At 30.7% G+C, this 16,197-nt stretch overlaps 2 protein-coding genes across 3 annotated transcripts; both read left to right on the forward strand.

Annotated features, from left to right (window-relative positions):
- Window positions 4,604-9,472, forward strand: LOC109328451 (anthranilate phosphoribosyltransferase, chloroplastic-like). 2 transcript variants are annotated; one of them, XM_019561919.1, is made up of 10 exons: window positions 4,604-4,864; window positions 4,997-5,143; window positions 5,234-5,395; window positions 5,681-5,764; window positions 6,112-6,300; window positions 7,959-8,049; window positions 8,148-8,207; window positions 8,359-8,477; window positions 8,818-8,952; window positions 9,156-9,472. In XM_019561919.1, exons 1-10 carry the CDS (start codon window positions 4,667-4,669, stop codon window positions 9,174-9,176), a joined length of 1,206 nt encoding a protein of 401 aa, XP_019417464.1. In that variant the 5' UTR covers window positions 4,604-4,666; the 3' UTR covers window positions 9,177-9,472. The 2 variants fall into 2 exon arrangements, with proteins under 2 accessions (XP_019417464.1, XP_019417465.1); XM_019561920.1 differs by having other exon boundaries at window positions 4,605-4,864; window positions 5,000-5,143.
- Window positions 9,253-10,989, forward strand: LOC109327719 (anthranilate phosphoribosyltransferase, chloroplastic-like). The gene is made up of 4 exons (XM_019560883.1): window positions 9,253-9,256; window positions 9,777-9,994; window positions 10,335-10,469; window positions 10,673-10,989. Exons 1-4 carry the CDS (start codon window positions 9,253-9,255, stop codon window positions 10,691-10,693), a joined length of 378 nt encoding a protein of 125 aa, XP_019416428.1. The 3' UTR covers window positions 10,694-10,989.

The raw sequence follows: 16,197 nt of genomic DNA on the forward strand, positions 1-16,197 counted from the left end.
ATTCAAGGGCAATTGAACCAATAAAACTTTATCAGTTCACAAGAAGAAACATAAGTATATATATAGAAGTAAATTTGTGAAGACATTAGTTCTCATTGCCAATTTATGGAGTTTTAAATACTTTGTTTGGTTAAGAAAAGAAAATTAGAAGAAAGAATAATGTGAGAAAAATAATAAAGAGAAAAAAAGTAAGAAAATGAGTAGATTTTCATATTGTTTAGCATGAGAGAAATGAAAAAGAAAGAGAAGAGAATAGGTAATAATATTATATTTTAAAAGGCAAAACTACCCTTAAATAGAAAAAAATGAATACGTATACTAAAATTGTCATTTCATTAATTTTTACTCTCTTCACTCACTTTTTTCTCATTTTTGTTGAGAATTACTTTTTGTGGGTTTCACACCTTTTTTATATCATCAACTCCTTCTCTTTCTTCGTCCAAATGGGTAAAAACTCCACTTTATCTTCTACTTCTCTCCCTTTATCTTCTTTCTCCTCTTTCTCTTTCAAACCAAAGGAAGGTTTGAGGTTATAATGTTTGATGAAGATGTTTTTCCCCTTTCATTGCTTTCATATCCTCTCTTTCCCCCTTTCTCTTGTCTCATCTTCTCTAAGTGTTAGGCTTTCTGGTTTGAGAACTAAAATCTAAAGCTAAAAGGTTTTTTTTTCTTTTATCCTCTCATACTCACTCAAATCTTCATTAACCATATTTTATTTTTACTAAAGATAAAATCTATTACTCTAAATGATTTTTTTATTTTTAATAATAATTATAAACTTCTAAATATTATCCAAATCAAATATTTCAACCAATCATATTATAATAATAATGGTAATGATAAAATATCAATTTCTACCATTTTAGAAACTTGAGAGAACAATATAAATCATATAAGAAAACTAACATAACAATATAACCTATATACAGATAATATCCGGTAAAACTAAATATTATCTTGACAGATATAATTAAATAATGATTATCATAACAATAACAGTATGCATGTATTTATACTTTTATACTAATATATGAAGTCAAAATATGATTATGAATAAATATGTAATTGAACATACGTAATTTCTATATTCCAACTTTACCCTTTATTATATCTAATGTTTTTATGTTTGCCTTTGTAACATACAAGTTACTAATAATTTTGTAACGCACATTGCAAATAACTTTGTAAAACACGTTAAAAATAATTTTGTAACATACATAATGTATTCGATTAACATAATTGATCATGAATTCATCAACAATCATCAATCAATATATATACTTAATGAAGCAACATACTGAACATAGGAAAACTGGATAACAGATAGGAAATCATATAAAATATACGATTATTATATTTATTAAAAAGTTTAAGTATATAGGATGACAAAAATAAAGTATTTGTTAACTTTCACGAATATATAGGTTTTTATCATTGTGAAATATTAATAAAGTTGAAGGACAAATTGAATTATAATCATGTATAATGCAGTATTATAATCATCCATAATTCAAGGGCAATTGAACCAATAAAACTTTATCAGTTCACAAGAAGAAACATAAGTATATATATAGAAGTAAATTTGTGAAGACATTAGTTCTCATTGCCAATTTATGGAGTTTTAAATACTTTGTTTGGTTAAGAAAAGAAAATTAGAAGAAAGAATAATGTGAGAAAAATAATAAAGAGAAAAAAAGTAAGAAAATGAGTAGATTTTCATATTGTTTAGCATGAGAGAAATGAAAAAGAAAGAGAAGAGAATAGGTAATAATATTATATTTTAAAAGGCAAAACTACCCTTAAATAGAAAAAAATGAATACGTATACTAAAATTGTCATTTCATTAATTTTTACTCTCTTCACTCACTTTTTTCTCATTTTTGTTGAGAATTACTTTTTGTGGGTTTCACACCTTTTTTATATCATCAACTCCTTCTCTTTCTTCGTCCAAATGGGTAAAAACTCCACTTTATCTTCTACTTCTCTCCCTTTATCTTCTTTCTCCTCTTTCTCTTTCAAACCAAAGGAAGGTTTGAGGTTATAATGTTTGATGAAGATGTTTTTCCCCTTTCATTGCTTTCATATCCTCTCTTTCCCCCTTTCTCTTGTCTCATCTTCTCTAAGTGTTAGGCTTTCTGGTTTGAGAACTAAAATCTAAAGCTAAAAGGTTTTTTTTTCTTTTATCCTCTCATACTCACTCAAATCTTCATTAACCATATTTTATTTTTACTAAAGATAAAATCTATTACTCTAAATGATTTTTTTATTTTTAATAATAATTATAAACTTCTAAATATTATCCAAATCAAATATTTCAACCAATCATATTATAATAATAATGGTAATGATAAAATATCAATTTCTACCATTTTAGAAACTTGAGAGAACAATATAAATCATATAAGAAAACTAACATAACAATATAACCTATATACAGATAATATCCGGTAAAACTAAATATTATCTTGACAGATATAATTAAATAATGATTATCATAACAATAACAGTATGCATGTATTTATACTTTTATACTAATATATGAAGTCAAAATATGATTATGAATAAATATGTAATTGAACATACGTAATTTCTATATTCCAACTTTACCCTTTATTATATCTAATGTTTTTATGTTTGCCTTTGTAACATACAAGTTACTAATAATTTTGTAACGCACATTGCAAATAACTTTGTAAAACACGTTAAAAATAATTTTGTAACATACATAATGTATAAACCATAAAAATGAATAAAATTTAATTAGATTTATACATTGCCTTACCCCTAGAACATCACTATTTCAATAATTGGTTGAAATTCTACGGAAAAAATTGTGAAAACCATAAAAATGAATAAAATTTAATTAGATTTATACATTGCCTTACCCCTAGAACATCACTATTTCAATAATTGGTTGAAATTCTACGGAAAAAATTGTGAAAACCATAAAAATGAATAAAATTTAATTAGATTTATACATTGCCTTACCCCTAGAACATCACTATTTCAATAATTGGTTGAAATTCTACGGAAAAAATTGTGAAAACCATAAAAATGAATAAAATTTAATTAGATTTATACATTGCCTTACCCCTAGAACATCACTATTTCAATAATTGGTTGAAATTCTACGGAAAAAATTGTGAAAAAGTTGAAAACTTGAAATTTATAGAAACTTTCTGTATACACTTGATATTAGAAAAATAAGAATGTAGAACGACAAACACGAAGTGTCAGTCAACATACTAATAACAATAAAGTTCTATCATAAATTAATGAGATATATTCTTAGTAAATTAATTACATCATTATACTTATGTTATCATAAAATACACTATAATATTTGGTTTAAAAATTAATTACGAGAAGATATCAATTTTTTTTGGACGTTACAGTTAGGAGTAAATTAAAAGAAGATTCAATAAGAAAAAGCTTAATATTTGTGCATCAGCAATGTATGTCATCATTTATTAATATGAATTGTTTTATTTTAAGAGATAATGACATTAACCTACCAATGATGGACTAATTAATATACCACCTGTTTTCTCTAATAACAAAACAAAAGCAAAATAGATACCTCTTATAAACATATTGAGATGTATGTATGTTTTCCTTTTAATAAAATTGTGAAAAAAGAACAAAATCACAACAACAAAAAGATGCATACTAATAATGACGGAGAGCAAAGCTTATGCAGTAAAAAATGTACTATATTATATATCTAAAGAAATGAGTCAACTTATTCTAGGGGTAAGTTAAAAAGACTTATTCCATATTTTAGCTATCAACTCTATGAAAATTTAATGATTTTGGTTCACAGAATGAATGATTAAGATGTTGAGTATGTTTTTAATTTTTTTTTTATGAAAATAAGTTTTTTTTAACTTATTCATGAAATTAGTGGTATAAGGCCTTGCTAAGGTGGTCAATAGTTCAATTCCTACGAGCAACACTTATTGGGAGAGACAACCACAAACTCTGAAAGAGATTTATTCCTTACCCAAAAGTAAGAAAATACATTTGATAATACCAAAAAAAATTAATAACTAATTTTTTTTACTATCGATCAAAATAGTAGCAATGCAAACATAATGTTAATTATAGGAGGATGTATGTCCTATAGTGACAAGGATGAAAACAGCTACAGTGTTGATGTTTATCTTACATTCTAAATCTAATAAATGTATATCTTAACAATTCAAACAAAAAAAGGAAAACAGTAACATATTCCAACCAATTACCATTTTTTAATAACAATGATGACAAAAAACAATGATAATCAAGCAGGTTAAATTAAAAAAAGAGAAAAAAATTCTCCCTTACCATTTAATACATTTTCCATTTTTATACTCAGAACAACAAAAAACTATGAAACCAAACTCCACCAACCATTCTAAATCTAACTCATTCACATTTTATAATTTTGCTCTGTTTTAAAAAAGAGAGGAAGAAATAAAACAGAAAGACACTAAAAAAAGAAACATAAGAAATATATTATTTTGTGTTGATTGGTTTGAGATATAAAGAAATGAAATATAGTGATATCTCCTTCAACCTTTTCGTCCTAAAGTGATTATTTCTATTTAAGTTCACTCCCCTCCTCTTTCTCCCCTCATAGGGAGCTTTAACTTTTCTGAATCTCTCACTAATAATAAGATTAGCCATGGCAAAATCATTTTTCTCCACAATCTCTTCCCTTTCTTTCACTCACACAACTCCATCCTTTTTTTCTCCTAATATTTACATTAACCCAATTTCTCCTCTTACACAAAGGTCCTCCCCTATTGTTGCTACTGCTTCAAACGCTGCCGTTTCACATATTCCACCCTCAGTCACCTCCTCCATTCCGTATCCAACTAAGGTTCGTCATTATTTTTTTCCAAATCTGGAAATCACATTGGATTCTTTGAAACTGCATTGTTTTTATTAATTATTAATTATTATTATTATGTTGACTGTTATATGACTGATTTGTGTGTGAAATTAATGTGTTAAGTTGATAGAATCGCTAATCAATAGAATCGATTTAACGGAAAACGAAGCGGAAGAATCGCTTGAATTGCTATTGAATGAAGCTAATGAGGCGTTGATTAGTGCTTTTCTAGTTCTTCTTAGAGCCAAAGGGGAGACTTATGAAGAAGTAAGAAATACTTTGTTGATTTAATTTCATAATTTGTATAATTTGGTGTGAAATTGAGGTTGTTGAATTTTTTGGTGTGTTCATGGTTAGGTTGTAGGGTTGGCTAGAGCAATGTTCAAACACGCTACAAAGGTTGAAGGTTTAGGTGATGTTGTTGACATTGTTGGAACCGGAGGGGATGGTGCAGATACTGTCAATATTTCGACAGGGTCTTCGATCCTTGCTGCAGCTTGTGGTGCCAGAGTTGCAAAGGTGAATATGAATATTCGTAGGGTTAAATGTTGATTTGACTGAAACAATTTAGGTTTTGATGTGCTATTTGGTCACTTTACTTGCATTGATGTTTTTTATACCATGGACTTTGATATTGTACTGTATGTGTGCAAGTATGAGTGTGGTATTGTCCGAGCGTGGTATTGTCCGAGCGTGGTATTGTCCGGGCGTGGTATTGTCCGAGCGTGGTATTGTCTGAGTGTGGTATTGTCCGAGTGTCGCTGTCTGGGTGTTTAAATAACAGAACTTTATTACTTGTTGCAGCAAGGAAGCCGTTCGAGTTCTTCAGCATGTGGAAGTGCTGATGTGTTAGAAGAGTTGGGAGTGGTTATTGACTTAGGCCCTCAGGTTAGTGCAAATTGCATTGAGAATGGAAATCTCTGATTAGTTTTCTTGACATATAATTGTAGGTGTCAATTCATACTAGCCATGTTTGTTGTGTGGAAAACAATTGCATATGAGTAACTGCTGACTTTGTGAGACTTAGCAGCAGGGTTCATGTTGACAAAATTAAATGGAATGTTTATTGTTTAAAACTGTAGTAACCTTTTGTTGTTAATTTTAGATTATAATAGTGGTAAATTGACTAGTATGTCTTCAGGCCTGTTTGTTTAATGAATAGAATTCATCCAAGAGAAATTGTTATTGGTTAATGCATTCAATAATTTATTTTTATGTTTTTTTTTGCAATGCAGGGGGTAACAAAGTGCATTAATGAAGCTGGAATTGGGTTTATGATGGCTCCCAAGTATCACCCAGCGATGAAGATTGTCAGGCCAGTAAGAAAGAAGCTAAAAGTTAAAACTGTATTCAATATATTGGGTCCCATGTTAAATCCAGCGCGGGCACCATATGCTGTTGTCGGAGTATATACAGAAGACTTGGTAAGTTTCTTCTGAAAAAATTGGTTTGTAATATATTCAAAATAATTTACTGCAAGATGACATTCTCCTCGAGAGAGGAATTAAATGAGAAGCTAGAAATATGGATACAAGCTTTAGAAGGACATGTATTTCACATAAGTTGGAGTGAGACGAAGTATATGGAGTGTAAGTTCAACAAAAGGCAGACAAACCCTACTATATTGGTAAATATTGAGGATCATATCATATCACAAGTAATTAGATTTAGGTATCTTGGGTGAATTATACAAGACAATGAGAAATTGATGGAGATGTGAACCATAAGATTCAAGCGGGTTGAGTGAAGTGACAGAGTGTTTTAGGTGTCATATGTGATAAAAATGTATCACTTAAGCTTAAGGAGAAGTTTCACTGCACGGCTATAGGACCTGCAATGTTATATAAGACTGAATGTTGGGCTATAAAATTCAAGAAGAGATGTGAACTATAGGATTCAAAAGGGTTGAGTGAAGTGATAATGTGTTTCAGGTGTCATATGTGATAAAAATGTACCACTCAAGCTTAAGGAGAAGTTTTAGTGCATGGCTATAAGACCTGCAATGTTATATGAGACTGAATGTTGGGCAATAAAATTTAAGCAGAGAATAGACTTCATATAGCAGAGATGAGAATATTGTGTTGGATGAGTGGACACACTAGACAAGAGAGGATTAGAAATGAATGCATTAGGGAGAAAGTTAGAGTAACTCTATTGTAGAAAAGATGGTAGTATCGTGCCTTAGACGGTTTAGACATGTGTGAAGGAGACGGTAGAAGCCCCATATTGAGAGTATATCAAACGGAGGTTAGTCCAATTTCTAGAGGAAGAGCATTATAGTATTGTTTGATCCATATGGTGGACCTCACCTTCTGGATTGAAGGCTTGATTGTTGGGTGTTGTAACTTCACCACAATTGACTTTCCTATCATTCAATATCATTTACATGCTTTGAAGTTAATCATCTTTCTGAAAGAGCAATTTTGAGTTTAAAGGTAGAATACCTTATCAAGAAACGAGAAAATCTGAGTTCTCTTTCCACATAACATTTGTAGCCTCAAGGTTGATACTTTGGATGCTTCATGGGCTTCAAAGTAGTTGCTTTACAATGGAATTAAGTAGATGACTTCAACCCTTTTCTCTAATATCAACTTATTTTAGTCAATCTTTCTTCTTTATTCTATAAACATAGGTATCTGGAGCAATTGGACACAGTGTTTTTGGTTTCGGTTTCTTTTTCTTTCTAACAATCATGTATTTGTATACTACCCAATAAATGTACATTACATTCATATGTATGATTAGGTACCCTTATATTCCATTGATTGAATAATCGCTCAATATTGATTGTTTATGTTGAAATTAAAATTTTCAAATTGCCTTTGACTCACCAATGTTTTTATTGAAGTGATTATTGCAGCAAGCTTCATATGGAAAGTTTTATTGTAAATTATATATTGACACTAAAACTTTGGGTTATGTAGTTATTTTTCGTCTCTACATGTTTTCCATAAATATTATTTTACATTCTTTGTTTCCTTTCCCAAAATATTAGGTCCTGAGGGATTGAGGATCCAGTTACTGCTGTTATTCCTCCATTTGTGTATCTCTTATAAGCTGTTTGCCTTGGTCTTTTGGATAGGTCTTGAAAATGGCTAAAGCCCTTAATAGATTCGGCATGAAAAGAGCTTTAGTTGTTCACTGTGAAGGTTTGGATGAAATGAGTCCTCTTGGTAAGATTTCTTATTTCTTGCTTGTTTATTGGGAAGATATTGGTATTTGATTGAGAGGTGACTGGTCCCTTTTGACGTATTGTTTGTGTTACATGCAGGACCTGGTACAGTGCTTGATGTTACTCCAGATAGAATTGATAAGTTCTCATTCGATCCATGTAAACATTTAATAATTTATGGTTTTAAAATTGGTGTGTTATGAATTAAATTGATAAAGCTCTTCTACAAGTAATTGAGTGCTATGATGGATTTTTTTATAAGTTTGCATAGTTGGATTAACTCTTCACATCATTTTCTTTATTCGAATAGTGGACTTTGGCATTCCTCGGTGCACTCTTGAAAGCCTAAAAGGCGGTGGCCCAGAATACAATGCAGAGGTTCTGAAGCGTGTTCTAGCTGGAGAGAGAGGGCCTATTGCTGATGCTTTGGTAAGTGTCTTTAGTTTTCTAATCTTGAAGTAGCTGACAGGGTAATGTCTAAGTGATGGTAATCATTGGCTCTGGAAAGAAAAACAGAGAATTTGTTTGTGCAAATTATTTTTAAATCTAGGTAGGAGCTTTTGAAATTTTGGTTAAGATGGTTCGTTCCATTCTATATTCGTGCGAGCTCATTACCTGTGCAGATTATTTTGATTTTAATCCCCTTATTTTGGTTAACATGATTTGTTACTTCTCTTGCAATTTTTGTCACTGAAATTTTATATAATGTATGTTATTTTGATATTTGTCTCTTGTTAATTTTTATTAATTTGTACAAATAAATTTGCAGGTCCTCAATGCTGCAGCAGCTCTCTTGGTCAGTGGTTATGTGAGAAACCTAGCTGATGGGGTAGCTATGGCACGCGAAACACAACAATCAGGAAAGGCTCTTAAGACTCTCAACTTGTGGAAGGATGTTTCAAATGTAAGTTAAATATAATCCTACATCTACTACTTTCATTCCAATAAAAAAATAATTCAGTGCACGAGACTCATACTTTGTGAGGTTTGGGGAGAGGGTACATTTACACATTTTTACCCCTCAAGTTAAGAGTCTATTTTAAGGACTATTTTCATTCCAATCTAGTATTCTAATTTTCATTGGTCTTCTCTATTCAACTATTGCAGACAATTCAAGATGATGCCTGAATCAGATTTGAGTTTTATAAACTTAGTTACTGGAGCTAGAGGAAGGGACTTGGAAGGCCTGTTACTCATATTCTGCATGAGTGATTGAGGAGATTTACAACAATAATATGATTTATTTTTTGTTGTATAAGTTTGTATCCTTAGTTTATGGTAATTTATTTGCTAGAGATTAAAACCCAGATGTTACTCTAGGGAAAGAAATATTTTATTGTAGGATTCTAAACATTTGAAGTTAAGATTGGGTGTAAATGTCTAAAATACTAAGGGAAGAAAACCAAATTGAGTAGTTGTTGGTTATTTTCAAATGAAAAAAAAGGTCTAGCATTAGATAAAGGAAATACAATAGTGTTTATAAGTAAGAGATGCACTACTTAGAGTGTCTGAAGAGATTTATAGTTGGAGAAGACACATACCACATAACCACCGTACATATACTACATTAGCTATGTGGTATATTTCTTCTTATTAAAAATGGAATTATTTTTAACAAGAAAAAATAATGTTTCTAGAAACATGGCTGACAAGCAAAATGGATAAACACAACTGACAATAGATAAGTTTTCATTCAGTTATGAATAAGCCATCTTAACTTATAAACAGAGGCTTCCTCACTAACGAATGAATTATTAGTTCTAGTTCTGCCAGCTTTAATATCAACAAAAAAATTTCAATTTGAAATATATCATTTCAAACGAATAGTGGACTTTGGCATTCCTCGGTGCACTCTTGAAAGCCTAAAAGGCGGTGGCCCAGAATACAATGCAGAGGTTCTGAAGCGTGTTCTAGCTGGAGAGAGAGGGCCTATTGCTGATGCTTTGGTAAGTGTCTTTAGTTTTCTAATCTTGAAGTAGCTGACAGGGTAATGTCTAAGTGATGGTAATCATTGGCTCTGGAAAGAAAAACAGAGAATTTGTTTGTGCAAATTATTTTTAAATCTAGGTAGGAGCTTTTGAAATTTTGGTTAAGATGGTTCGTTCCATTCTATATTCGTGCGAGCTCATTACCTGTGCAGATTATTTTGATTTTAATCCCCTTATTTTGGTTAACATGATTTGTTACTTCTCTTGCAATTTTTGTCACTGAAATTTTATATAATGTATGTTATTTTGATATTTGTCTCTTGTTAATTTTTATTAATTTGTACAAATAAATTTGCAGGTCCTCAATGCTGCAGCAGCTCTCTTGGTCAGTGGTTATGTGAGAAACCTAGCTGATGGGGTAGCTATGGCACGCGAAACACAACAATCAGGAAAGGCTCTTAAGACTCTCAACTTGTGGAAGGATGTTTCAAATGTAAGTTAAATATAATCCTACATCTACTACTTTCATTCCAATAAAAAAATAATTCAGTGCACGAGACTCATACTTTGTGAGGTTTGGGGAGAGGGTACATTTACACATTTTTACCCCTCAAGTTAAGAGTCTATTTTAAGGACTATTTTCATTCCAATCTAGTATTCTAATTTTCATTGGTCTTCTCTATTCAACTATTGCAGACAATTCAAGATGATGCCTGAATCAGATTTGAGTTTTATAAACTTAGTTACTGGAGCTAGAGGAAGGGACTTGGAAGGCCTGTTACTCATATTCTGCATGAGTGATTGAGGAGATTTACAACAATAATATGATTTATTTTTTGTTGTATAAGTTTGTATCCTTAGTTTATGGTAATTTATTTGCTAGAGATTAAAACCCAGATGTTACTCTAGGGAAAGAAATATTTTATTGTAGGATTCTAAACATTTGAAGTTAAGATTGGGTGTAAATGTCTAAAATACTAAGGGAAGAAAACCAAATTGAGTAGTTGTTGGTTATTTTCAAATGAAAAAAAAGGTCTAGCATTAGATAAAGGAAATACAATAGTGTTTATAAGTAAGAGATGCACTACTTAGAGTGTCTGAAGAGATTTATAGTTGGAGAAGACACATACCACATAACCACCGTACATATACTACATTAGCTATGTGGTATATTTCTTCTTATTAAAAATGGAATTATTTTTAACAAGAAAAAATAATGTTTCTAGAAACATGGCTGACAAGCAAAATGGATAAACACAACTGACAATAGATAAGTTTTCATTCAGTTATGAATAAGCCATCTTAACTTATAAACAGAGGCTTCCTCACTAACGAATGAATTATTAGTTCTAGTTCTGCCAGCTTTAATATCAACAAAAAAATTTCAATTTGAAATATATCATTTCAAACGAGTAAGACTCCTCTCCATTAATGGAGAGGCAAGTTATATTTTGTAATGTATTTTTAATGTCAAAATTGTAATTTCAATAAAAAGTAAAGTCATAAATGTCATTGTCTATTGAGTTTTTAGTGTATTTTCTCATAATTTGCCTCTCCATTAATGGAGAGGCCATTAATGGAGAGGAGTCTAACTCATTTCAAACACTTGTGCCGGAAAATTGTTTGATGAGAGAAGTAGTCATCACCCTAATAAGAATCTAACAAGATCTGACACTTAATAGACTTATGATGTGTGTCAAGGATAGACAACCAACAATTTGAATGACAAGGTTTAGACTTATTCAAGAAGTGAAGGATTAAGGATTTTTGGGTACACAATAGTGCTTTGAATTGTTAAAATAAATTATGAATATGTGAGTTTCATATTTGACTTTGGGGAATCGAATGGTCGATTGACTTTTCATTTTTTTGGGATTTTTGGAATAATTGTAACTTCCCTTTTTGAATAAGTGGTTCTAGACCCTTCTAGACTAAAATCCATGAGTTTATTATGTTGTATGTAATCTTTAAAAGGTTTGCCATTTTCTTACCCCAAAGGATTTAGTGAAGGATATAACATTTATTGCTTTATTAGAACTTATACTTTCGATAATGGGGTTTATTTCTTATCTAGTTCAGCTACCTACAAATGAATGTCGTATTTCTGAATCTAGAGCACATGAATAATCTTCATTAGAGCTTTGCTTGGAGCATAGTTTGAGAGTGATTCTCATGGGTTCCTACTGAACCGAGAAATTATCAAGAGATCATTCTCTTGCGACGTTCTGAGGGCTTATTACTCCCGCTGAGTGTGACATCCCATATCACCATCTCTTGTTTCATCCTTTTCTCTTCATTCTATCATTTTCGTTTTCTTTCATAACATTAGCTTTAAGTCACCAGAAAATCCATTGGTTGTTATTTTTCTTCATGAATTTTGACTTCTACTGGAGTATAAACAATTGGCCTTTAGTTTTTCATATCAATTCTTCATCCTAGCACCTTCAAAGTTCGTAAACACTTTCCTTATATCCATAAAACTCGATGGAAGAGTTGATAAATACAAAGCTCACCTTGTAGCCAAGTATCTCAAGAAAAGAGGAAATATAAATTTCTTTAACACATTTTCTCTAGTTACTAGAATAATATCAATTAGCGTACTAGTTTCTTTTGCTCCTTTAGAAAATTTAGTATTACACAATATGGAGGTTAAAATTGCTCTTTCAAATAGTAAATTGGAATAAGAAACATACACGGAACAACTTGAACGGTTTGTAATTTGGGAATAAGAAAATGAGTTATGTGAGTTAGATAAGCCTATATGTGGTTTTAAGCAAGCACCTAGACAGTGTCATGAAAATTTGACAATTGAACTTTCTCAAACAGGTTTACGTAAATAAATGTGACAAATACATTTATTGCAAATTTGAAAATGACTTTTGTACTGTATTGTCTCTATATAGACAACCTACTCAGATTTAGTTTCAAATTTTATGTTATGAATAATGTGAAATCATTATGATTGTGTAACAATTTTGATATAAAAGACCTCGGAGAAAGGAGTATAATTCTTGGTATTAAGATTAGTAGGTCAAAAGATGGAACTTTTTTACATCAATCTCATTACATTCAGAAAATTTTAAGAAAATGTGATTATTTGATTGTAAACCTAGTAGAATATCATATGATTTAATGTAAAATTATTTTCAAAACTAATGGTGTACGACATAGTGAGTACAGGAGCATTGTTGATAGGTGTATGTATGTCATAGATTGTACTACATCCAATATTGTCTATGTGTGACATTTTGGTGCAATACTAAGTATGGAGCATTGACATGATATTGAGAGAGAGATGAGATACCTAAAAAGAACCATGAACCATGAGTTATATTACATAAGATTTCTTGATGCCCTTGAAGGATATAGCGACGTGAAAGGAAATTAAGTCTCACATTGGGTAAAGGAAACACTTGAAGAGTATTTATAAATAAGAGATGTACTACATGATGTGTGTCCTAAGGGGTATAATGGTTTTGTAGTGCAGGATTATGCACACCACATGACCACCACGTTTGTCGCCTTCCAGCTGCACAACTCGGTTGGTTCGGGCTTGGGTCATGCAGCATATTTCTTTTTATTAAAAAGAAATAGTTTTAAAAGGAAAAGAAAAAATAATATTACTTCTTCAAACACAATTAGCTCGAGGTTCACAAATGGATAAATTCGGTTGGTAATGAATAAGTTTTCTTTCAGTTATGGACAAACTTAATCTGCTTCATCTTAATCTGATTGTTCACTTTCTGATAAGCTCGAATTTTGGGCCATTCAATTTTTTGGGCATTTGGTTTCTAAGCCTATAAATAGGAGATCCCTTGCTTCATAAAAACACATAAGCTCATATGCATTTCCTCAACTTTTTCTTTCTCTCTCCCTTTGTCTTTAGAAGTGTTTCTAGCTTTTTCCTTATCTTTCTTTTTGTGGTACTATGAAGTCACATTTGTTATATTGGTGCATGTAATTCTAGAATGATTTCCATAGCATAATATGTGTCTGATTGACTAATACAGTGAGTTGTATTGTTTATCTTATGAACAACATAATTGATAGTTTGCACATATAATTTTGACAGTACTATGGAACATTTTAAAGTGACTTAGTCCACAATTTAGCCAATAATGTTTTTGGCATTATAAATTATTGTAATTCATTCTTAATAGTAGCATGTTAATGAAACTATATTGTTATCCAACCTGATGCATGAATATAGTCTTTTTTGTTTTACATGTTATAAACAGTACAAATTTTTTTTAAAAGTAATGTGACTACGAATTGGTAGTAGTATTTATAGCCTGTAAACAATGTAATAATGAAACTATATTCACAGCCAGTAAACAATGTAATAAAAGAATTCATATCGGAATATAAGGTTAATGTTCCCTTTTTACACAGAAATTAATCTCACGATCTTAAAAGAAAAAACACAAATCTAAGCTAAAAACATAAGGTTAAATAGACATCAGAGAAGATTCCAAAATAAAAACCATGCACTCATCATCTGTGGCAAGAACATGATGCCCTAATCCAAAAGAACATATATATTAAAGTAGAAAAAGTAGTAGCTATCAAAATATTTATTTATAGTACAACATAATTAGAAAATAGAATACACATTTTTCATATTCAAAATATAATAATGAAAAATATATTACATTTTCACGTTTCTCTAAATCTTCCTTTTAACATACTATCGTGCCTATTGTGTGTAAATCCTTAAAAATACCTGTCGAAGAAAAAATCTCTCTTGACACAATTGAAAATGATATATTTTTAGGCTATTGGGAGGAGACAAAAAGATTTTGTGCTTGGAGAGGTAGGAACAAAGCAATAGTGGGATGTTTTGTGTAGTGTGAAAGCCTAAGAGAAAATAGAGTTATACTGACTCACAACTAAATTTGTTCAGACTATTTTGTATACTAGAGGGAGAAAGAGAAGGAAAAAGGGAAGAGATAAAAGGTGAAGTGATATTTTTTTGTCCAAAAGGGACACTCTAATATTTTTTTGTGATTTTATAAGGTCAGATAATTATTTTTACCTACTTATGGATATTACAATGTGTTTTATTATTTAATTAACTCATTAAAGTTATTTTGTCAAGCTAAGGGCATTCCAATCATTTCAATAGAGTAATAAGAATATTGTGGTATCCAATTAGGGGTATTTTGGTAAACTTTCAAAGAAATAAGGGTATTTATCAATTTTTTAAAAGAGTGCTAATTTTACAAAGAGATGTGATCAACTTACTCCAAGAATAAGTTACAAAATTCTATTTCGCATCTTAGTCATACATTATATGAAAATCTAATGATTCACATGATTTGAATTAGTCAGTAGATATGAATCATTATAATTTCATAGAATGAGTGACTAAGATATAGAATAAGTATTTTAACTTATTCCTTAAGTTTAGCTTAAATTTTTTGGTGAGAATTTATAATTGAGTAGATTTTTAGAACTTGTTTGAATATCCGTATGAGATTCATTGTGAAATGTCATGATTTTTGTTTAATCATATTCAATATATGACTCAAATTTCAAAAAATATATATAATGTTGAAAAGATTGTATTCTAGGATTTTATGGTTGTACAGATAGTAAGCATTGCAATATTCAGTCATTTTTATAACTGTGTGAGTTTTGTTAAATTTTAGCATGAAATTGTCTAAAATCAAGGAATGCTTGATGTACAAAATTGTGTGAATTAAGTGTAGTTATATATGTGAGTCATGTGTCATTGTTTTGCAGTTTTTATTTTGCTTGTATCTCTTATTTTCAAAGTAGGGGAATATATGGAAAGGATAAATGCAAATTATTCTAAGGATAAACTGTTGGAGAATTTCTCCGACAATAATTCTTAGATTGAATGCGGAAGTCCTTATGGTCATGACTTCGTTCCGATAACCTAATGTTTATGCCCATACACAAACCCATATGGAACGACCATGACCCAAACCGAAGAAACCCCAAGTGATTTCATGGTGAAGAAGAAGAACATACCTTGTTGAGCCATTTCGGAATCTCGAAGGTATGAGGGTGTGATGATCTTCCAGATGTTAGAGCGCTGAAAGGTTTTCCTTATGCTTCTCTAGAGGGGAATGAGAAAGCCAAGAGCTTGAGAGTGAACCTAATGCTTGATGTGAGATTGTGTTCCCTTAGTGTTGTGTGTTATTGCCTTATAAACAAGTCCTTGTTTATAACACACCTTTATTCTCATTATCCAC

Source organism: Lupinus angustifolius, chromosome LG15, assembly GCF_001865875.1.
Source record: "Lupinus angustifolius cultivar Tanjil chromosome LG15, LupAngTanjil_v1.0, whole genome shotgun sequence".
Classification (NCBI taxonomy): Eukaryota; Viridiplantae; Streptophyta; class Magnoliopsida; order Fabales; family Fabaceae; genus Lupinus; species Lupinus angustifolius.